General features: G+C 37.3%; 1 protein-coding gene across 1 annotated transcript in view; it reads left to right on the top strand.

Moving 5' to 3' along the window:
- NBEA (neurobeachin) overlaps positions 1 to 23,207 on the top strand; it is a 664,295-nt gene that overhangs the window by 447,284 nt on the left and 193,804 nt on the right. The window contains exon 39 of the mRNA XM_040622005.1: positions 4,290 to 4,433. Within this exon, the coding sequence (XP_040477939.1) occupies positions 4,290 to 4,433 (144 nt within the window). The remainder of the gene's footprint in view (positions 1 to 4,289; positions 4,434 to 23,207) is intronic.

The raw sequence follows: 23,207 nt of genomic DNA on the forward strand, positions 1-23,207 counted from the left end.
TTTGATGTTTTCTTAGAAAATAAGTATATATGCCTATACTATCCAACTTTACACATAATTCACATTTTCTAAGTAGGGAGTTCTGGTGATTTGTAGTATTCGCTTGTTAATTTCTTGATGAATGGCTAAAGAGGCCAAGAAGTGCACTCAGTCCAACATGTCTTGTGAAGATAGATGATCTCAAATAAATTCTCTTCCCAATCAGATTTTGATTTGTTGGGTGTTAAACCAATTCATTCTAAGGACAGTGTTTATAAGCCTTGTAATGAGACAGCCCTTTGAGACCTTACTTCTTTTTGCTGGTAATTTTGATGAATGAAACTCTAATTCATAAAAGATATTGTGATTGAAAAGCGTCTTTGGATCTTGTACACTTTAATTTAGATAAATGTTTTGTGCAGTACCATAAAATCAGGAAGTGGACTGAGCTACAAACTGATAACACTTCAACAAGGATGCTAAGTTGAGTGTGTTGTTATAAATCAGGTTACTGTATATCTTTTAAAGACATAATTGGTTTACTGTTTTAAAACCAGAGAGGATAAAATTAAAAGCTTAATACACATTTCAGAGCTCACCTTCCTTTGACTACATTTACTTTATTTGTAGACTTTTATTTTAATAACACAGGAGTAATGTAAAGCTCTTTTCTTAATGACAAAGCAGATTAAATATGGTTGTCCACAAGGGAAATTTTTTTTTTCAGGGTGACTCATACTTAAAGAGTTTTATTGATTATTTCATATAAAGAACCAAGTTCCCTTTCATGTAAATACATAAATTCTCTAATTTGTCCCCAAACTGGAGGCAAATCACCAAAGCTCTCTGAGAAATCTTAGGATCTTTAGATTAAGAAATATCCAGAGGTAACTTGTATGTCTCAGTTTCTTCATTTGTTCAGCATATATGAGGGCTCACTCTGTGCCAGGCAGTGTGCTATGAATTGAGAATACAAAGACAGAAGCCTGTTGCCAGTGATCAAGGAACTTTCAGGCTATGCAGAGACAAAAAAGCCAACAACCGATTACAATACCTGTAACTACAGTAATAGGATTTATAAGGTGTGGTGGAAGAGGGAAAGAGCACACAAACTTACCTGAAGAAATCAGAGAAGAGAACACAGAGTGGGTAGCCTTGAAGTCCATTAGCCAAATGTTTATTACACGTCCGCTGGGTGTCCCACACTGAGGCTGCAGAAACGAGGCCGGAGCCCAGTGGAGAAGACAAACACATGACATATAACACCTACAGTGTAGTAGAGTTCTGTGCCAACTGTGAAAGTACAGAGCAGTTGGCTAAGAAAGACACCTAAAGGAGGTGAGTTTGGAAGATGAAATAGGAATGAGCACCAAAAAGAAGGAAGGAAGGAAGGAAGGAAGGAAGGAAGGAAGGAAGGAAGGAAGGAAGGAAGATACCATACAGAAGGAATAATATTAGCTCAGATAAAAAGGTCTGAGGACATATTTTGGAAGCTGTAAATCATCCATATTGCTGATGGGGGATGAGAAAAGGTAATGCAAAGCTGGTAATGAGAAGAAAAAAAGGCCTTTGCCCAGCCATGCTAAGGAGTTTAGATTTGGACTCCTATCATATAAACCATGCATTGAGTGTTGTTGATTGGGAGGAAATATTATGAAGCAGGGAAATATCCTCCACTTATTTTTGCTTTGTAATAATCACTCTGACAAAAATATGGGGGATAGTGTGAATAATGGAGCTATTGAAGACCTCCAAACCAAAACCATGGTGGCCTGAGCCGGGGGCCATGGCAGTCACCTTCCAGGATGACCCCTAGGTTTGTGGCTTAAGTAAGTGGGTTGATCAAAATTGGGGGAGGTGGAGAAGCAATAGATAATTCATTCGGTTAGGGAAATGTGGACTTAGGAATATCCAGCTGCAGATGTCTAATAGAAATATGGCTATAAAGACCTCAAGATTTGCCACAACATGGACAGGACTGGAGGAGATAATGCTAAGTGAAATAAGTCAAGCAGAGAAAGACAATTATCATATGGTTTCACTCATTTATGGAATATAAGAAGTAGGAAGATCGGTAGGAGAAGAAAGGGAAGAAGAAGGGGGTGGGGGGTAAACAGAAGGGGGAATGAACCATGAGAGACTATGGACTCTGGGAAACAAACTGAGGGCTTCAGAGGGGAGGGGAGTGGGGGAAATGGGATAGGCTGGTGATGATAAGGAGGGCACATATTGCATGGTGCATTGGGTGTTATACGCAAGTAATGAATCATGGAACTTTACATCAGAAACCAGGGATGTACTGTATGGTAACTAACACAATATAATAAAAAAATATTATTTAAAAAAAAAAGACCTCAAGAGAGGCTTCTCAGTGATTAATGATTGGATTCGCCTCTTTGTTCTCAGATGATGCAAGCTCTGAGTTCCTCAAATTAAGTTACTACCCAAGAAGCAAACAAGTTATAAGGATAGCTACCCCCAGAAGAGTTTTGTTTTACTGGCTTCATATCATCAAGAAACCAAATAAAATTAAGATAAGGTTCTGGAGCATTCAGTAATCAGTCCTCAGTCTTTGATTCCATAAGAATCATCTGTGGACTAGTGAAAGAAAAATATACATATAACCCATTTAATGCTCCTCACCTCCCATGTAGCATTGAGTTGTAATAATACTGTTTGTTTCTGAAGTACTTACCAAATATATATTTAACAATCTGTTACATTATGCTGTTATGCTGTATTTTAACCATGCTTTCTAAATGCCGTCATCCAGTAAGAGCTAGGATGACAGACTGTATCTCTGTGACAGTAACATTCTACAATGCTTTCATGGCATGACCGTGTTCCTCATGTGGTTTTTACTCCTGTATGTGCTACTTTTGAGCCAACTTATTAATGTTTTAGCGAACAGAATTGGCCTTGAGTGAACAGAATTGACTCAGAGTCACTGATAAAAAGAAGCATGCAAGTTGCAATGAAAGAGGTTAACACTTTTACAATGCAAGTGTTAGGACAGCCGGATGGACTTCCAAGAAAATGGTTGAGCAGATATCACAGGCAATTAATGGACTGTCAGAAGTCCTATATTGGGCCTGGGAGAATGGACCAAAAGTATTGTTAATTGTTAACTGGAGGGAATTTTGGCCAAAGGCATGGCAAGATTTGGAGAATGATTGCATATGTACATAGACACCTTAACAGTCCCTAGAACTGTGATAGACCACCGCCACACAGGAGTGATTTGTTAGGCTCCTGTTTTCAGGACTATATCCACCACACCTAATGAAATGTGTAAGTATTTTCCCAGGAAATGCTGCTTCCTTGAAGCCTAAATACTAATACTACAGCTAGAACACAGTAAATCACATTTTCTTCCAAACTGAATTCCAACCTCAAGTGATATGAAATAAAGATATGTGTGTGTGTATACATATATATAAAATTCAATATATATATTATAATCAGATAGTTTTAGAATCATCATCACCTGCCAAAGCAGGTGGCTGAAGTGGCTATTCCTTAAAATATTGAAATATAATTTTGAAATATAAATATTGAATTCTATCTGTTAAGGAGTCAAATCCGTGAGAGATTCAAATGCCCTGTAATTTCTAACCTTTACACTGATTGACATGTTAATACTAGGTCAGCTTTGGCTGTATTTCAATTTTTCTGACTTACTTTGTTTTCGTGTTTGGGGCCTTCTGTACTATTTTATATAACAAAATAAGGCTAACAGCTTAGAAAAACATTATTGCTTTCACTGACTCTTGTGCAGCCCATTTCATGTCTCCATCATTCCTGACTCCCCCCATTTGTAGCTTCCCAGTGATGACCCCTTTGCTCTTCAGATGTTCTTGTTTTCTTCACACGTACTTACTTTCGAAAATGATCGGATCCAATTGTTCTAATTCACACAAAAGTATAATTTTGCAAAATTGTGTACTTTTGTGTATCAGAAAACCAAGTTTGTGGTGAGGTGCAGATTTTTTTCTAGAAAGTGGTGATCTTAGAGCCCCGAGACGTGGATTTGTAGTCTATTCTCTACCGCCAGCCAACTCCTAGGTCCCTCAGTGAGGAATGAGCTTTCTTGGCCTGTTTCCTCCTCTGTAAAATAAGGGTAGGTGATGGATTACAACCCCCTGCCTTTCTCAGAGTTATTCTGAACGCCAAACAAGATCAAGAAGGTAAAAATGTTCTGTAGTTGTAAACTCATACATAAATGCATCATAGAAAATAATATGTTATTTTTAATACTGAAAGCCAAACAATCATAATAACCTAAATTATTATATTTCCTTTGTGATTAGGCACTGAAGAAGATGTGATAAAGTCCAAGAAAGCCTTCAGAAGTCAAGCAATAGTGAATCAAAATGCAGAGACGGAACTTATGCTGGAAGGAGATGATGATGCAGTCAGTCTCCTGCAGGAGAAAGAAATCGACAATCTTGCAGGTAAATGTTTAAATATCTTTCTTCTGTTTGTTGTAAGTAAGAAATACACACAAAGTTCCCGAATTTAAGATATCTATCTCCTGGCTAATGAGTTAGTGCCAGTGTTTAGAATGATACTGAATCATGTGAACATTAATAATTTACTTTATCGGGGCGCCTGGGTGGCTCAGTCATTAAGCATCTGCCTTCAGCTCTGGTCATGATCCCAGCGTTCCAGGATCGAGCCCCGTATCGGGCTCCCTGCTCGGTGGGAGCCTGGTTCTTCCTCTCCCACTCCCCCTGCTTATGTTCCCTCTCTTGCTGCCTCTCTCTCTGTCAAATAAAAATAAAATCTTTAAAAAATAATAATAATAATACTTTACTTCATCACACATCTGGTATTGGAGAGAGGAAAGTACATATGAAACAAATATGTATTTTACTAATAATAAATGAATAGCTGCATCTACTTTCTTTGTAATGAGTAGCAACTTTTTAATATAGGAGAAATAGCATATAGCAGAAGTTGTCCCATCTAACTGCCTAAATAATTGGAAGGGGAGACGGAATGATAGACTCATTGACTTACTAGTGTCTCTAGCCTGCTAATAGCCATGAAGAATGGCCATATCAGCCATCAGACACTCGAATTTGCCATTTTTTCCCTGCTGCCACTCTTTGGAATATCCCTGGTGTTCATCTGTATACCCACACTGCTGATTTCCACCATTAGCAGACTCTTCTTGTTTTCACCTTGTCCTGCTGCTGGTCTGAGGTCAACTGAGAGCAGTACCTGCAATGACCATGTGGGATATGGATATATGTGTTGGGCCATAACCTTGTTTGGGTTTTAAACCGCCTGATGAAAACAGATTGCTTCATGAAGGTGCAAGTATAATTTTGTACACAATTTCGGAGGGTTCACTGACCCCTGGAAACCAGTCTATAGAATCTTATCCTAAATTTCAAGTTAAAACCTCTTGCTTTAGAGCCTCAAGAAGTGGCTGGATCTTACCTCAATTCTGTTATTTTCAGCCCATACAACGTTGGGGTGGCAGATAGCAATTCAGAAGTGGACTTGTACTCATCATTTGGTTTACAAAATAGCACTCCTGTTTCCAGAAGTGTGCCGAAAATTATCTGGCACATTTTATGAAAGCCTACAATGATGTTTCTGCCAGTTAGAGATTTCTCTTTTTATCAAAGAGATGTTTTTGTCAGTTGTAAACTAGAGATGGCACCTTATTCTCCATCTTCTAGAAAATGTTTAAGAATACTCGAATGCCAGCTCCTTGATATACCCATGTCACTAACATTTCTGTATCGTAAAAATTATTTGTCCTATTTAAAACTAATCCTGGGGCGCCTGGGTGGCACAGCGGTTAAGCGTCTGCCTTCGGCTCAGGGCGTGATCCTGGCGTTATGGGATCGAGCCCCACATCAGGCTCCTCCGCTGGGAGCCTGCTTCTTCCTCTCCCACTCCCCCTGCTTGTGTTCCCTCTCTCGCTGGCTGTCTCTCTCTCTGTCAAATAAATAAATAAAATCTTTAAAAAAAAAAAAAAAACTAATCCTGAGTCTATGAACAAATGTTTGCCTTGAATTCTTAAGTAAATGTTGAAGTTTTGGTTTTGTTGTTTTTGTGGTTTGTTTCAATAGTTCAGAGATTTTTCTCTGAGTCCATTTGGAAATTTAAGCAAATGAAGTCTGTGATTTCTTTTTGCCCCCAGATTTGTTTTCTCTTTTCCTGGTCTTATTCTTGATCCTAAGAAACTAAAGAGAATTTATAAACATGATTTGTGACCTTTTCAGATAATATGTTGTCTTTCTTCATCCACATATGCTAATAAATACATTCAATAATTATACAATTTAGTTTAGAGTCTCTGGTCCTTAGTTCCCATTATAAAGGTAATTAATTAGTTGATACAAATTTGGCTGATATCCTGAAGTTTATTATAATAAGATCTGCCCCAAACTACCAGAGGCAAAATCCAATAAAGACTCTTAACTTCTTTATATTTCTCTCCTTTGATGGTAGCTAGAGTCATTATTAATATTAATTTATGCTTATAAACAAAATTCCCAAAATAACATTAAATTAAACTATCTAAAGAACATGGAAGTATGCTTGCAGTAAATTATTTAAAAATCTAATTGTGTGGCTCTTGACCAATTCACTGTGTCAGGACTCCTCTAACTTCTGTCTTTTAAGCAGACTTTTCTTTGAGCAGATCCACTCCTATCCATTTCCACCTAGTTCTAATTCATAATCTTGCAGAATCCTTGCATCTGATAAATCTTACAAACTGTCCTAAAATATTGATCCCCTATCTAGTTTATAATGTTCCTCTTTAAAACAGCAGTCCACAAATGTGACTCTGAGCTTTGAATTCAGTAGAAAAGAAGAAGGGGATGGATGTTTTGTGAAAGGAGAAGTAAGGGTAACAGAAGTAGTCTGCATAATATATAAGTATATATAGATTCATTTTATAAAGGCTGAGTCCTATTTATTAGCTAGACTGGTGTGATAGTGACAATGTCACATAAGAATCATTTTTAGAAGTTAATTACAAACTACTATTCTTATATTTTAAAAAATCAGCTGTTAATAAAATTTCAGACCACATAAATATATAATTGTTTTCTTGTCTTTGTCTCAGAAATTAAAAGTTGTTAAAGGATAATGGCTTTCTTATATGTAACTTACTGTTCTAAATAACCAAATAGTGCTAAGCTGCCTAGAGAACACTTCACGATCACAGGAGATGTAAGTCCACGTTAAAATCCAGGAGATCCTAAAATCTGTGCACAAAATTAATATAATCTATACTTGGTGTCTGGAAATATTATGTAAAATAACAAATGCCCATTTCCCACTTCTGAGATGAAAATTATAGGTTTATTTTTTCATGACTTGGTGGTACGGCTTGCATATTAGTAATGTAAGAAATGTACCTTCAAAAATATACAAGTAATTAGAGTTCTTAGATTTTAGATTTTCTATGAATGAGGACACCATTTTTATAATAATAATGGTAAACCTAAATCTGCTGATTAGTGTAATTCATTTTCCTGTTCTTACAAAGCCCTGTTTTGCTGACAAGCACACAGATGAGACCATGCATTATAATTTGTCAATATGCAATATTTCTTAATAGTCAAGTTAAATTCCAGGGGAAAAAAGATGCTATAATTAGAATAGAAAACTGAGAGAAAGTACGAATTTAGTTAAGATTAATTATATTTGGGAGTTTAAAGATAGGATCAGTTTCTATTTCTAAAAAGAAAAAAGAGAAAGAAGAGTAGCTAGCATGTCTTACTAAGAACCAGGCAGTGTTCAGAGAGCTTTACATGCAGTAACCTATTTAATATTCACAGAACTCTATAAGCTCAATACTATCATTACCCTAATTTTACAAATGAGGCAATAGAGGCCAAGAGAGATTAAGTAACTTGTATAAGGTTAAGAAGTAAATAAAATAATGTATTTCCTTAAAAATACATAGGTTATGGTTTGAATCAAAATATACCAAATAGTATATTTAAATATGCATATATATATACTTACAGATTCTTCTAAAATGATGTAAATACAAGATCCTCAGCTTAGACCTCAATTTTTGCACTGGTTCCATTAAACTATATTTAGAAGTCTGTGAATGTGCACAATGATTAATTTTAGTTTTATGTATCTGTTCTCTAAAATAATTCTGGTAAGTTAAAAAAAATCTGATAGAGTAGTTTTTAACACAATTTTATTTAAATATTAACTCTCGTGTTTTTTCCCATTTGCTTTGGAGTTTTCTAGTTTTAATAAAGATAAAATGGTCCACCAAGTTCTACAGATTTAAATGTCATACAATTTTCTGTTTCATTTTTAGTTCCCTTTCTTCCCAAGCTGTTCATCTCAAGAGGCAAGTTAAATGTGTGTGATTATTAATTACTCAATTTATTATGCATTGTAGCAAATGGCTAATATAATTATAATATAGAAGTATGTGAATGAATTAAGTAATTATTATATTAATAACACCTAACTTAATTTAATTGCTTTTTTAGTTTGTATTGATTCACCAAAGTGAATTAGCACCTAAGATTCCATACATGACTAAAAATTTCAATTTACTAATTATATTGTTACTTAAAACACTGAAATTAAAGAGTATAACTCAACTGATTTTAATCTAAAATCCCAATGTATATTTTAATTTGAAGCTCAGCTTGACAAGTTATTTCTGCAAATAATTACTGAGTAACTAAAATTTAAGATTAACTAAAATGTATGTGAAGTGACAAGTGAATGATTTAATTCAACTGATAGAATTGTGTCCCACTCATAAAATGCACCTCATTTTTTTTAGAGCAGTATGCCAAGTGCCCGTAGAAATATTTTCCATAACAGATTTGGAATTTGTACAAATTTCTCTGTTGTTACTTCCAAATATTACTAATTTTGCCAAGTTCCGGAATTCCGAATTCATCATGATGATGGTCCTTTATGGTTTATCAATTCTGCAAATTATTAAAAAACAAATTTTTTTGCTTATATATGTAAGCTTTAACATCAAATAACTTGAAAGATTTTCCACAGGCCTACACCAATATCCAAACTTCTTTCTTTACCTGAAATATCCTTCACACATCTCTATTCTACACCTTCCCTATCACCTATCAAAATCTCTACCCATTTTTTATAACTGTATTAAATACTTGATGAAGTATTCACTAGCCAGTTTTGTCACCCCATAACTTATTTGTGGTAACAATTTTATTGAGGCGTCCATACAATTGTCCCACTTAAAGGGCACAACTTAATGATTTTTAGTATAGTCATAGTTATGCAACCATTATCACGATTTTAGAACATTTCATCACACCAAAAAAGAAACCTCCATACTCTTTGGCTATTCCACTCAATTTGCCCATGCCCCCTCCATAGCCCTGGAGGATCACTAATCTACTTTCTGTTTCCATAGATTTGACTTTTCTGGACATTTCATATAATCATAATTGTATAATATGTACTCTTTTGTGACTAGCTTCTTTTACTTAGCATAATATTTTCAAGAGTCATCCATGTTATGACATGCATGTCCCTTTTTATGGTGAATAAATGGTGAATATCCATTGTATGGATATATCACATTTTGTTCATTCATTCATTAATTGATGGACACTTGGTGTGTTGCCACCTTTTTGCTACTGTGATAAATGCTGCTGTGAACATTCATGTACCACATTTTATGTCAACATATGTTTTCATTTCTCTTGAATGTATACCTAGGCATGAAATTTCTGGGTCAAATAATAACTCTATTTTTAACTTTTTGAGGAATTACTAGACTGTTTTCCAAAGTGGCCGCATCATTTTACGTTCCCATCAGCAGTGTGTGAGGGTCCGATTTCTCCACATCCTTAATGCTGGTTATTATCTGTCTTTTTTATTATAGCCACTCTATAAAATTTTGATTATATCATTCTTAAGATGCTTATACAAGATGCCTTTCTGTATGTTTTCTCTTTCCTTTTAGACTGTAAATTCCTTAAGTATAGTGACCATATCCCATGTACCTTTGAACCATGAAGCAATCTTCTGATACATTTGTCCTAAAAAGGTTCCCATTGAAAAAGTTAATGTAGGTTGAAATAAACTAGAGAGCTGAGATCATTATCTAATTAATTTATACCAAAACCAAAAAACAAAACAAAAAATTTTGAGCTCTTAAAATCGAGTATTTAGGGGCTTACATTATCAGATCATCTGCTCATACTGATTGAATTATTCAAATTAGTCAACTCATCACTTGACTTTCCAGGTAAGAGCTAAATTAATCTTTCTTCCATCCTACCTTCTGCTAATTGTGTCATTTAGCTAAATGTCTCTTAAGGTTCCCATTTTAAAAGTCAAAATATCACTGTGACTCTTAACCACAAAATATTTTCTCTATCACATGGAAAAGATATTCCACAACCAAAGAATTATGTTATTTTGAATATTTAAAAAGAGTAACTAGTATAGAGAACTAGCAACATGGGAAAGAAGTACTGGGATATAAGATTTGGATATTTTTATATGGCTTTTTCAGAGTGGTAGATTTATAATCCTTTTCACACACACTATATACCACACACAAAGTCAAAAATACAAAACTCAGAAAAAATGCAGTATGTGAATTTAAGAACGAAAATATACAGAAATAAGGAGGACGTCTACTAAGTGAAACAGGATGTAATCAATAAGAGATTCTCCTAAGTGGTAGCTTTCCTGCAAGACATACCTTAAATGCCCTAAAAAGTTCTCAGGTATACTTTCACTGATATTAAGGTGGCTATACCTTTTCAGACTGTTTTTCTTCTTGTTCACTGCTCAAATTTTTTGTCTGTTTTCCGTTATCTTTATTCTACTAATTCAAAGTGAAAGCAGGGGCACCTGGGTGGCTCAGTCGTTAAGACTCTGCGTTTGGCTCAGGTCATGATCTCAGGGTCCTGGGATCAGCCCAGCATCAGGCTCCCTGCTCAGCGGGGAGTCTGCTTCTCCCTCTCCCACCCCACCCCCACCCATGCTCCGTCTCCCTCTCTTTCTGTCTCTTAAATAAATACATAAAATCTTTAAAAACAAACGCACACAGACACAAAGTGAATGCAGGTATCAAATATTGGGGCGGGGGGAGGGGGGCTTGCTTAGAATTTGTTTTAAGGTTAACCATTCCTACCTCCCTAAATCTCTATTTGCTGCATTCACACACTGATTTGCTTACTCATTAACATCTATTAAATACTTAGGGTGCAGAACTCTGGGACTCAGAAACTGATAGAAAAAAAAATCATCAAGAGAATTAACCCTGCTACCACTACCTCTCAGTAACTTCAGTAACTGAGAAGTCAGAACTTAAAATATGTCTACCCGAACAATTAAGATGATCAGATAGATACTGTAGGCCTTCAAATGTTCTAACTCGGAATGTCCAGATACCAGAGGCAACGTTGTTTATATATAAATTGAATGTTACCTAAAAACTGAGCAGAGAAAGGAGGATAAAGCAAAATATACAGCATACAAGAAGGAAGAACTCACGATTCGAGAAAATTATAATAAAAAGACAGGAACAGCAAAATTCTAAAAAGCTGAGAGTTTTTCAGAGAAATACATTATTAAAAAAGAAAAGCATTTGAACATAAATGCAAAAGAATTTTATTATAATTGTTTAATGGAATAAGAGAATAAGCACTATAGAAGGAAACAAGTTCAGTGTTACATAGACACGGATAAACTCATGCTCAGATCATATCTGCTGAAGCCTAACTACTCTGCAATACAATTCAAATATGGTTAATGAATGGTCTTTCCCTAATAAAACTAGTATTTTTTACAAGATTTCTCCATATTGATTTTATGTAGTTTTAGTTAGAGAGTCTAACTAGAATTGAATCAATCTGATATTTGTATTTGGGGGGGGAATGTCTTTTAAACATTCTGGATTCTCTAAAATGCATTTTGCTCAGTATTTTCCCCTTAATTTTTAAGCCCATGTGTATTTCAAGGGAAATTTAATCCATATGTCCCTGACTCACTCACACTTAACTCATCAAAATATTGTTTAGTAAAAGCTATTTGATGTTGAAAAAGCCTTATGAGTCTTTATAAGTCTTTTTCTCTCTCTTTGAATTAGGAAGTTGCTCTGCCAGTCATAAATAGTATACCCAAAAGGGTCACATTCAGCTTCAAACAAAGAAATCACAGAGCTCTTGAAGACAACATTAACACATGCCCGTTGCCTACAAAAGCTAAAATATTTAAATTTCTAACTTAATTTTTTGATTCAGTTAAAGAGTTGTAAAAATAAACAAAAGTTTTACCTTGACTGTCTCGCCTTTTTACTCTCTCCCCGTTATTTTTACAATGTCTACAAGGTCATTGTAGAGCCTGCAACATTTTACTAGAATCCATATTTCGTTAGTTTCAAAACTGTATGTCTCCTTCAACCACGTAGTCTGTAGGAACACTTTTAAGGTACTCTTCAGCCTAACACCTCCCTGCTAACCAAACTATGTAGATTTAAAATATAATAAAAAGACAAATTCAGCTATGATATAGTAGACCATCAGCCATGATTCAGATCATATATAACATTCTTACATCTTCTCTTAAGAAGCCCATCCTTTGTTATGGTGCAAGTGTTTCACAAACCATAACAATGCCTATTCTTCCTAATACCGTGTTCTAGTTGAAACCCATTTTTATTTTTTACTTGCTTCTCTGTACAGAGGATTTCCCATAAAGTAATTCCTCTAAGACTTACAGTTATACTTACTTTCAACCTGAAAAGCAGGGGTGATCAAGAATGGAGCTAACTTATCAGTACACCAGATCTCTCCTATATGCAGGGGACTAAACACTCCTATGTTGTTTTTTTTTTTTTTTTAAAGTATGTGAATGAGCTTATTAATCACCTACTGGAAATGTATGGGTCACCTTGTCGGTCACACTTGGAGGAAAAGGAATGTGAAATAATAAAACTTTTCTTACTGCCAAACTGTGGATGCCAGCAACTTGGAGAGAAGGAAGAGATGAGTGCTCATCATTGCACACTGCCACACCTGTGAGGTCTCTGGTATTCTCTCCAAAAGACTTTGGCAGTAATTCAAACATTACATAAAAACTGATTTCATTTAGAGCCCTACTATACAAAAGGACAAGTAAGTCTTTCTGCATAGTGCAAATATTTTACTTATGTGATTGTTTTATGTCCACGGCTTGGTGCTGGAGTCAGAGTAATAGCTCGCAGAATGTCCTTCAGCAGTCAGCACTCAGGAGAATATACGTGGCCATCAACTTGGAAGCAGTTATCACAGTAGGAGCTGCTCCATCAGTTCAAATCATCAGCTCAATAAGTATAAGTGTAGAACATTTTATCAGCAAAAAAGAAGGGAAATGCAGACTGAGTTGCCTAACTATTGTTAAGTATCCTTTTCCAGGTAGAATGTTTAAGCAGTTTAGTTAACCAGAATATGACTGACGACAGGACCCCTGGCTGCTTCGATCAGTAGAGCACACGACTCTTGATCTCCAGGTTGTGAATTTGAGCCCCACATTGGGTGTAGAGATTCTTTAAAAAAAAAATCTCAAAAAAAGAAGAAAAAGCAGAAGAAGATGATGACTGATGCAATGTTTTATTGTTTTTTTGATCCAAACGTTCTATTGAATTTTTCCTTCATTTTAAATCGCTAAATACAACTGCTAAGTATAGTTGTAGTGTTATTCCAGTTCAATTTGTATATAAAACAAGAATGTTATGAATCAGATATCATAGAAGACTTTCTGAAAAAATCTTGCATCTCAGGTTGGGCTAAGAGGAGGAGTCTCAACTCACCAACCAGTTTTCAGGGGGAAAGCAAAATGAGCTTGATAGGTAGTAAAGAGGTGTGCGTGGATGGGCAAATGAAGCTGGGAGACATAATTTACATTTGTTGAAAGAAAACAATACTGCAGATGATAACTTCACAACTGTGAATTAGGTATTATAATTCATTTTAAGATGTGGAAATTAAGGTTCAGACATTAGGGCATTTACTCATGATCACATCACAAGCAGAGATGAGCTGAGATTTATTAAACCCATTTTCTGCCTTTGTTAAAGCCCTTGTTCATTCTACTATATCAGTGTCTGCTTGGTTTTTAATTCCAAGTTGCAACCCATTAAGGTGGTTAGCAAATCAACTACGTGGATCATTACCAGCATTATTTGTAAATGAAATAGAAGAGAATAAATTTATATATAAAATGTCAAAATTCATTGCACACAGTAAAAATAAGAGCTGGAAGGACCTGCCAGGTCCTTATTCTCTGATGCCAGATCCCTACTTGGTTGAGGTTGGATGTGGTTATCCAAGCAAAACAAGTGTCGATGTTGAATATTTACTATATGCATGACATTATGGTGGGCGCTTGGAGTAAAAAGACACATATGATTGAAGTTTCTGCTTCCAAGGAGGTTATAGTCTAGAGGAAAAACAGACAATGAAAAACAATAGCAACCTAGGTATACAAAGGAAACCATGATAACACAAAACAGGACCCTTGACCACCATGTGTATTCTGGAAAGCCTTCCTAGGATAGGTGTTTCCTATCTTGAGTCCAGAAACATAAGTAAAGGATTTAGAAAGATTTAAAGAGCTGTTGCAGACAGTGGAAAACATCATATACTAAAATACCATCTTCCCTGTGAAACAGTAGTTCTAAATTATTCAAGTAAAAGTATGAGGCAGAGAAGCTGAGACTAGCAAGGTTGCTGGGGGAGCTTTATGTGCCATGAGGAACCCAGATTTTTATCCTGAAGGCCAACTGAGACAATGAAGAATTTTCAGCATGGCAATGATAAGATCCAATTAAATATTTTTTTTAAAAAGTCATTCAGGCCATTGTATAGCTCTATGTGTCAGGATGCCCAAACTTGATGTAAAAGACTGTTGTCTGAATTAGAGGTGATAAGAGCCTGAACTAAATTTCAATTGGTGGTGGCAAGAAAGCAAAGGGGACAGCCTCAAAACAACACTAATATGTCAGGGACTATGATAATGGGCTGGTTGTGAGGAGTAAGAATGAGGGGAACCTGGCCTGGGAGAAGGAATGATACAGGAACTATTAAATGTGTTTGTGAATGTGAAGACGCAGGGTTTCCCGGGAAGGAGAATGAAGATACTTGGTTCAGCTTGGTCAAATATAAAGTTTTGGAATTTGAGAGCCAAGTTGGACATGGAGTTTACAATTAAAACCACTGAAATCACCCAAGAAAAGTGAGAATATATAGGGAAAAGAGCAGCCGGCCAAAGTCAGAGCCCACCAAGGATACCAAGAAGGAAGTCAAGCAGTCAAGAGAACAGCAGAGACTGTATGCTCTAGAAGTCAAGGAACTCTCATTCAACATTTTTCAGATTGATATTCCTTGGAACACAGGTGTTTTGAAATGTGTTAACGAGGGGGAAAAAGTATAGCTAAATGTGTTTAGAAAATTCTGGGTTTAAATATAAAATGTTACACAGGTTTTTTTGGTTTTTTTTTTTTAATTGATAGACTTTTCTGAGCTTTTAACATATATATACTCCCTTACCACTTTGGCCTAAGTAGAGGATGAGAGTGAAGCCAAAAGGAGTGAAGAAGAGTGAGGAACTAAGAGGTAGAAATTGATGTCTAGAAGCTTAACAAAGGAGGGTAGGGACGAAGATAAGACAGTCGCTAGCGGAGGCAGGATGGGTAGGACCAAATCCCAGGTAGAGTGAGTAACTGGTTGGAACAGGATGAAAGATACATTTTCTGAAATTGGAGAAAAAGAGGTATTGACAGAATCCGAGGCAGAAAAGTCTTTAGATAGAGGAAGGCATGAAGATCAATGACAGATTTTCATTTTTCTCTAAAACATGAACTCTTCATTTATTATACAGTCAGGCTGGACAAATGTTATTAATGTGAATTTTCTAGGAAGGAGGTATATATTTAACCATCTTCTCCACAAAATATGTGACCACAAAAAGGGATAAACACCGCTGCTCCACACACTTTAATACCTGAGCTTTAATCTTTGATTCCTTAAACATTCCTGAAATGTTTCACATTCACAGCTATGTATGTGTTTTCTTTTTTTTTTTTTTTAAGATTGTATTTATTTATTTGACAGAGAGCCAGCACAAGGAGAGCGAGCAGCAGGCAAAGGGAGAGGGAGGAGTAAGTTGAGAAGGGAGCCCGATGGGGGTCTCCATGCGGGGCTCGATCCCAGGACCCCTTGGTTCATGACCTGAGCGAAAGGCAGACGCTTCACTGCCTGAGCCCGCCAGGTGCTCCAATGTATGTGTTTTCAGTTGCATCGCACACTGCCCCTCCCCCCCACCGACTTCATACATCCTAATCACTGGCCAGTCTTACTTATTCCCGTTCACATACTGCATCTGTGTGTTTGTTCAAACACTTCTGCCCTGCTTCCAGGGCTCTTCCCTCTCAGATCCACCTGTCCACATCCTCCCCATCCATTGCAGCTCACTTCAAATGCCACTGCCATCATCCTGTCCCAGCTATGCCTACCCCCAAGAAAGGCTGGGTGGAAATCATCGCAGTTCAGTGAATGTCTATGGAATATTTTTCTGGCCCTCTCTTGTTGGGAGACAGTATACATAACAGCTAAGTGCCCTGACTTTGAGGTCAGATAACCAGGTCTGAATCTTGTCCCTACCGTGACCTTCCCTAAATTATTTCACCACTTAGTCTCATTTTCTATTTGTAAAATGGACACAATAGCAGTCCCTTTCTTATAGGTTTGTTGTTATGAGGAACAAGTGAGATCAATTCCATGTAAAGTGCTTTAACTATCCTTTGCTACCCTTCCTCCGTTATGTCCTAATCATTCCTAAATATTTCTTTTCTTTACTATGTACGATAAGCTCTTGAATAAAATTCATGTCACATACTTTACTGTATGCTCTCTTAGTACCAAAAACAGTGAATAATTTTTGTTGACTATATGAATGAATGAATGAATGCTGAGTCAAATATGTCTCTCTAAGCATTTAATTTATAAGGAGGGAACAACTTAGTAGGAACAATATGGCAGTTATAAAATTATGCCATTTAAAAAATAATGGTATGCATGGGACCTAGCTAGAATGACCAATTACATTATAACTCTTGTTGGTTTTCAGCATCTTTTATTTATGTTTTCTCCAAAATGCAGTGTCTTTCATATTTTTAAAGAACAATTTGAAATCAATTCCAGACAAATAGAAAGGATGTGATCTGTTCATGTAAGTGGCCTGTTTGCTATAACGTACGAATGTAACAGTGGTGTCTATCTTTTTCTGTTTGCAATTCCATAAAGATAGATTGCATACTCTGTGACAAGTACTGTGTTAGGCAAGAAGATAACGCCCCTTTCTGCAACTAACTTATGCCGAATGAGAGAAATAGACTTCTAAACACATATATTTAATATATCATAAGGCTGCACTGAAGATGCGCCCAGGAAACTATGGGAACATGAAGGCAAGGCACTTACTCCGACCAAGGGGGTACAGAGCGTACCCCCTAGTCCAGTAGATTTAAATCCTCTCCTCTGGTTTATTCACTCATCTAGTCCAGTAGGAATTTACTCTTCTCAATCATTAAATGATATCCTAGTGCCATAAAAGAGTCACTACCCTTCCAGAAAGTGAAAAATGTACTCCATATGTTGGACTAAATGTGATATAACTAGAAACACAAATCTCATCTGGATCACCTATTGAATCAAAAGGCAGAACAAATTATCATAATGGACATTTAAACTATCACTGTTTTTAGTATATTTTTGTGCTAAAAAAACTCAGTTATATTTTACTTGGATTATATATGCTTTATAAGCTTTTTTCCCTATAAAATCATTCATTGCCTTCATGGAAAATGCACTAGTTTTTGTTGATTTATTTTTAACATAAGATTATCTGTTCTACAAATAAATTGGAAACCCTAAATGATAAATTAAAATTAGACCCTCTCAGATTGTCTCTTGGCACTTTAAAAAATTATTTATTATAAACACATTAAATGAGATGTTACATAATATTAGTGCAAAAATAAGTGTTCCACCATGATGAACAGATATTTTGTTAAAATACCCTTATATCGAGGACTCCACTCTTTCTGTTTCTGTTTCAGACTATGTTAAGTTTTACCTGAGTTAGGTTTACTCAGATCTGAAAACAATGATGTGGTTCTTAAACACCTGTCTCATTTTGTACAATAATAATCTAAGGAAACCAGTGCACTATGGGGATGATTGGTTATTGTCCATCTCAAACTAAAGATAGATTATGTTCAAGAAGTCCCCAAAGAGCATAACGAAGCCACTTCTTGGGCACAGTGAGCTTTGAATAAATTTGGGTTTGTAGGGACGCCTGGGTGGCTCAGTCGGTTAGTCATCTGCCTTGGGCTGAGGTCATGATCCCAGGGTCCTGGGATTGAGTCACACATCAGGTTCCTTGCTCAGCCAGGAGCCTGCTTCTCTCTCTGCCTGCTGGTACCCTTGCTTGTGCGCACATGCTCCCTCCCTCTCTCTCTCTCTGACAAATAAGTAAATAAAAGTTTATTTTAAAAAATCAGGGTTTGTAATGGATAGTGTGTGTATGCGTGTGTGTGTGTGTGTGTGTGTGTGTGAGGGAGGAGGGAATAATGTTGGAAGTTAAATTCATAATTCTTGAGCTATGTATTCTATTAGTTGTTTACATCATATTTTTTTTTAAAGATTTTATTTATTTATTCGACAGAGAGAGACAGCCAGCGAGAGAGGGAACACAAGCAGGGTGAGTGGGAGAGGAAGAAGCAGGCTCATAGCAGAAGAGCCCGATGTGGGGCTCAATCCCATAACGCCGGGATCACGCCCTGAGCTGAAGGCAGACGCTTAACCGCTGTGCCACCCAGGCGCCCCTACATCATATTTTTTGACTCAAGCATAAGCATAACATAAACTCAATCATAAACTACTTTCATGCAAGAAGCTTTTGAAAACCTCAAAGGACTATTATTCTGGTAATATATTTGGATCACGATCAATATTCTCTATACATAAAGAAAAGAGTCATTGTCTAGAGATTTTGTTACTATACTTTCTTTTTTCTTGGGGCATTTCAAATGCCTGAAATCTAGGGAACTATCCTGGATAGTAGAAATCTCAGATCTTCTGCAGCATTCCCCCAACTCTCTCTCCCCCAGGCACACACACAAACACGTCCATTTTCTTCATGCCTAAAGCTTTCCTAGGATTTCAAAACAAAGTTCCAATTTTCTCATATTCTTCGTTAGTTTCTTTTGAGAAAGTTGTTTTGAGAGTAAAGCATGTTATTCTTTTAATTCTATGGGAGAAATAATTTATTTTTTAAGATTTTTTATTTATTCATTTGAGAGAGAGAAAGCAGTAGCAGGAACAAGAGCACAAGCAGGGGGGAGGGTCAGGGGGAGAGGGAGAAGCAGAAGCCCTGCTACGCAGGGCAGGAGCCAGACACAGGGCTCCTGGACCCCAGTATCATGACCTGAGGCAAAGGCAGACACTTAACCAACTGAGCCACCTAGGTGCCCTGAGAAATGTTTTCTTTAAATTATATTACCGTACTTAAAAATAATAGAAGCAGGTACATATTTTACATGTGTTCAGTCACTCATGCTAGGAGTTATTTTCCTACAGATTGAATCACAGTATAGAAATAATTGTAAGAATTATTTCTTTACTATATTTTTGTTTAAAAATTTTTTTGAATGATAGCCTTTTGCACTAAACACAAAGGATTTCAGATTAGTTCTATTTCTTTTAAATAATGTCAGGATTTTAAATTTAAAAATTCATAAAGATTAATCAATGTTTATTATTCCCAAATAATTGTCTTTTAAGTGTTCCTAAAGCAAATTGAGCATGTGGTTTTGAAGGAATTGAGGTCCGAGAAAATCTATATAGTTAATAAAACTTTTATTAATATTAAGTTTAGAAAGTATTCAAGTGATTCTAAAATACATTGTAACTTCATGTACACTAAATAGTTTTGGCCAATTGAAATTCATCAAATAATTGTAACGATGCCAGTTTTAATTTAACTTCAACTCTTTGTCCCTATATACTCTTTGTTGTACTTTATATTGAAACTCATAAAGAATCTTAGCCTTGTTTGAAAAGCTAATTGCCATAATTGCCTGTTAATACCTAGAATGTTATTGACACCCCTAAAAAATGACTAATTTCTGTATGTAAGAAAAACAAAAGCAGTCCTTGACCTCTGGAAACTAGCCTGACCTTTATAAGGAAGCTTTATAAGGAGCTAGCCTGGAGCTCACAGCTCGGCTGTGAGTTCTCCTGTTGGTTATAAACAACCTCCCAGAACACCAGGATCAGACAAGGTCTCATGATGATGATGACGTGAGGCAAAAAAACAACTTTATAATTTAGTGGAAGCATAGACAAAAAGCACGGTCACTCTGCAGACCACCTGAATACCAAACATCCCCCCATCTCCTGTTTAATATGAGGGACAACCACTTCTAGGCTAACTACGGCATTAGCCTAGATCTAGTCCTCCCTTCCTCTAAATAAGATTTATTAAGACCCATAATCACAGAATTATCCCTGTTTCCTGACAGAGCCCAATCCAGAACAAAGCCGTGCTCCTTGAACCCTTCCCAGAATCACTTAACCAAAGCCCAGATCCTGCAAAAGTCCTGTTCCATACTCTTACTAGGTTGCCCCTGTGTCCCTCACTACAATGGGCAGTAAACCCAACCTCTTCAACTATGGATGTGTTCCTGGTGGTCTTTGACAGGAGAGTATTGCCACATCCATAGCCCCCAAAACTGTGAATATTGAACTAGTAGTTAAGTAAAAATGATGTAAAAGAACCTTGTAAACTGTAAAGCTCTATTAAAAAGTTGATGTATTAGTGAGATATCCAGACTTGGAATTTTGTTTTCAGTAGAATCATCCAAACCCACAAGTATTTTTTTAACATTCTACTTTTAAAGTATATTTGATGAATAGTTCCCTTTTCAAATATGAAACATATGTACTTTCGACTCTAGGTTTACCGTCTCAACTGATTAAAGATGCTGTGATTCTAAAGAGAAGTTCATTCATTTGAAGATTCTTTTCCTTATGCTTGGGTGATCTTTGTTCTAGTTCAGATTTTAAATTAGCATTTAAATTAATGTCAAGTAATATCCCTATCCTTTCAAAAATAGTAATGGATCAATATTTCTTAAACATTATGTTGCCAGTGCTAGAAGTAAATAACACTGTTCCTTTAGTTACCACTTTGCATGGTGGAATTTTAAACCGCTGTATTGTATGCATCAACACAGGGGAGGAGGTTTGGTCCCACCCATTTGTTTAACTGCACTTTAAGAGCCATCACTTTACTTCAATGTGTGAGTGAGAACATTATGATAACGTACCCTTTTATTGCTCTGGTAGTGATTGGAATGGATATATCTGCATTCCGTCCTGAACTCCCTACACCAAACAAAGTTAGGAGGTTAAATTTGTACCCAGTTATCTTCTAGAACAGAATCTGCTAGATTGCCATCTCTCTGGCATCCAGAGACGCTGCCTTTTTGAAACTATTTTTATTTGGACAGGGATCCCAGGCTTTCAAATAACCAGATCTTACATGGTTTGTGATGGTGCCTTATGTAAACATTTTAATATCAGATCCCTAAAATCCAGAGGCTCCCCCAAAAGGGATTAAAACATAATCCCCTCTCTCTATTGCCGCAGTGGATTAACTCTGTATTCTCTCTGCGGCTGGTTTGCTCCCTGAAGGATACAACAAAAAGACTCAGCGCTCCTTAAACATGCTATGGAATTGAAAGTTGTAATTGGAGATTTCCAAAGGACAGGGGTAAAAATGACACACTCTGAAGGCTGGATATTTCATGACGCGTCTTTCTTGAAGAAGGACCAGTTCGAAGTCCTTTTATAAGCCCCCAGAAAATCTCAATTCAATAGAATGAATTGGAGCAAAAGCAGAAAGGAGCGCAGCCTCGTTTCAGAAACGCAGAGAATTAAGGAGAGAGAATGTGTTCCCCGTTCAAAGTTCACGGAAATGTGTCCTTAAAAATTCGTCATATATTTCAGTAAATCAGTGTGTATGGTTTTGATAATGTGTTTAGTGATTTTTTTTATGTCACCCCAATTTAATTGTTTGGATATGTTAAATTACTTTTTAAGAGAAAGGAATAGTTCGCCATTTTAAATGTTTGTGACCATTCTACGTCTCTAAATGCCAGAAACCTCTGTTAAACCAGAAATCACTAGCCGCCTGTGTATAGAAAGAATGACGGCTTTTCTGGGGTTTTAGCAAGGCCCGACGACGTATAAGAAGACACTGTTTTCGATGTCAGTACGGGACCTTCTTTCCCACCTCGCCCCAATCAAGAGTAAACTTTCTGGATTTCTCCAAAAGGGAAATATGAAACGTGGCATCCGAAGGAGCGTCCTGGTGGCTGAAGGGTTAAGGGAGCGGTTCGAACCGGCCCGAGCGTTGGGGGATTCCGAGGAGGGCGCGGGAGGCAGGAGGCGCCGCGGAGCGCGCGCACAGACCCTCCAATAAACACAAAGGAGGGCCTGGGGAATAGAAACCCAAATCCACTTGTAATCGTACAAGAGATTCGGGCATAATTACTTGAGCAACCTAGATTAAGATTGATGAGCCTTTAAAGTGGCGCTTCAGATCGACCGCCGCCTCGCCCTTTGGAAAGAAAAACCTTGTGTAGCCGAGATGGACCCCGACTCCGCTCGGCTCCGCGGCGGAAACCCAGGCCGGGAGGCTGCGCGCCCCGGGCCCGAGCCCCCCAGTGCGGGCTCCTGGGGGACAGAAAGCAGTAAACTAAAAGAAAGGGCTTCGCGTTAGTCTGAGCCAGGCGGTCACGATCGGGGGTGAAGGCTGACACTGACACAGTTTGCTTCCTGTCCACCCCGTTATGCGCGACAGAAGCCGGCCGATTCCTCTGTGTGCCTCCCGCAGCAGAAACGGCCCGGCTTTGTGCAGGACGGTCGCGGATTTGGTGTGTGCTTCTCCCCCGAAACGTGAACTTCTCTACAGTCCCTGCGCCCGGCCGGGTCAGGCCTGCTAACAGTGGCCTTGGCGGTGGCGGTACAAGGCGGTCTCACCGCGAGGAGCCGCCGCCGAGGGGCCCGAGCCTGAGCGGCCGCAGGGGACCTGCCTTTTTATTGCCTTTATCCTGCTGTTATTGTGACTCATTTGACTATATGCATTTCACGGCGGGGGGGGGGGGG

This window comes from Ursus maritimus, unplaced genomic scaffold (genome assembly GCF_017311325.1).
Source record: "Ursus maritimus isolate PB19 unplaced genomic scaffold, ASM1731132v1 scaffold_10, whole genome shotgun sequence".
NCBI classification, from domain to species: domain Eukaryota; kingdom Metazoa; phylum Chordata; class Mammalia; order Carnivora; family Ursidae; genus Ursus; species Ursus maritimus.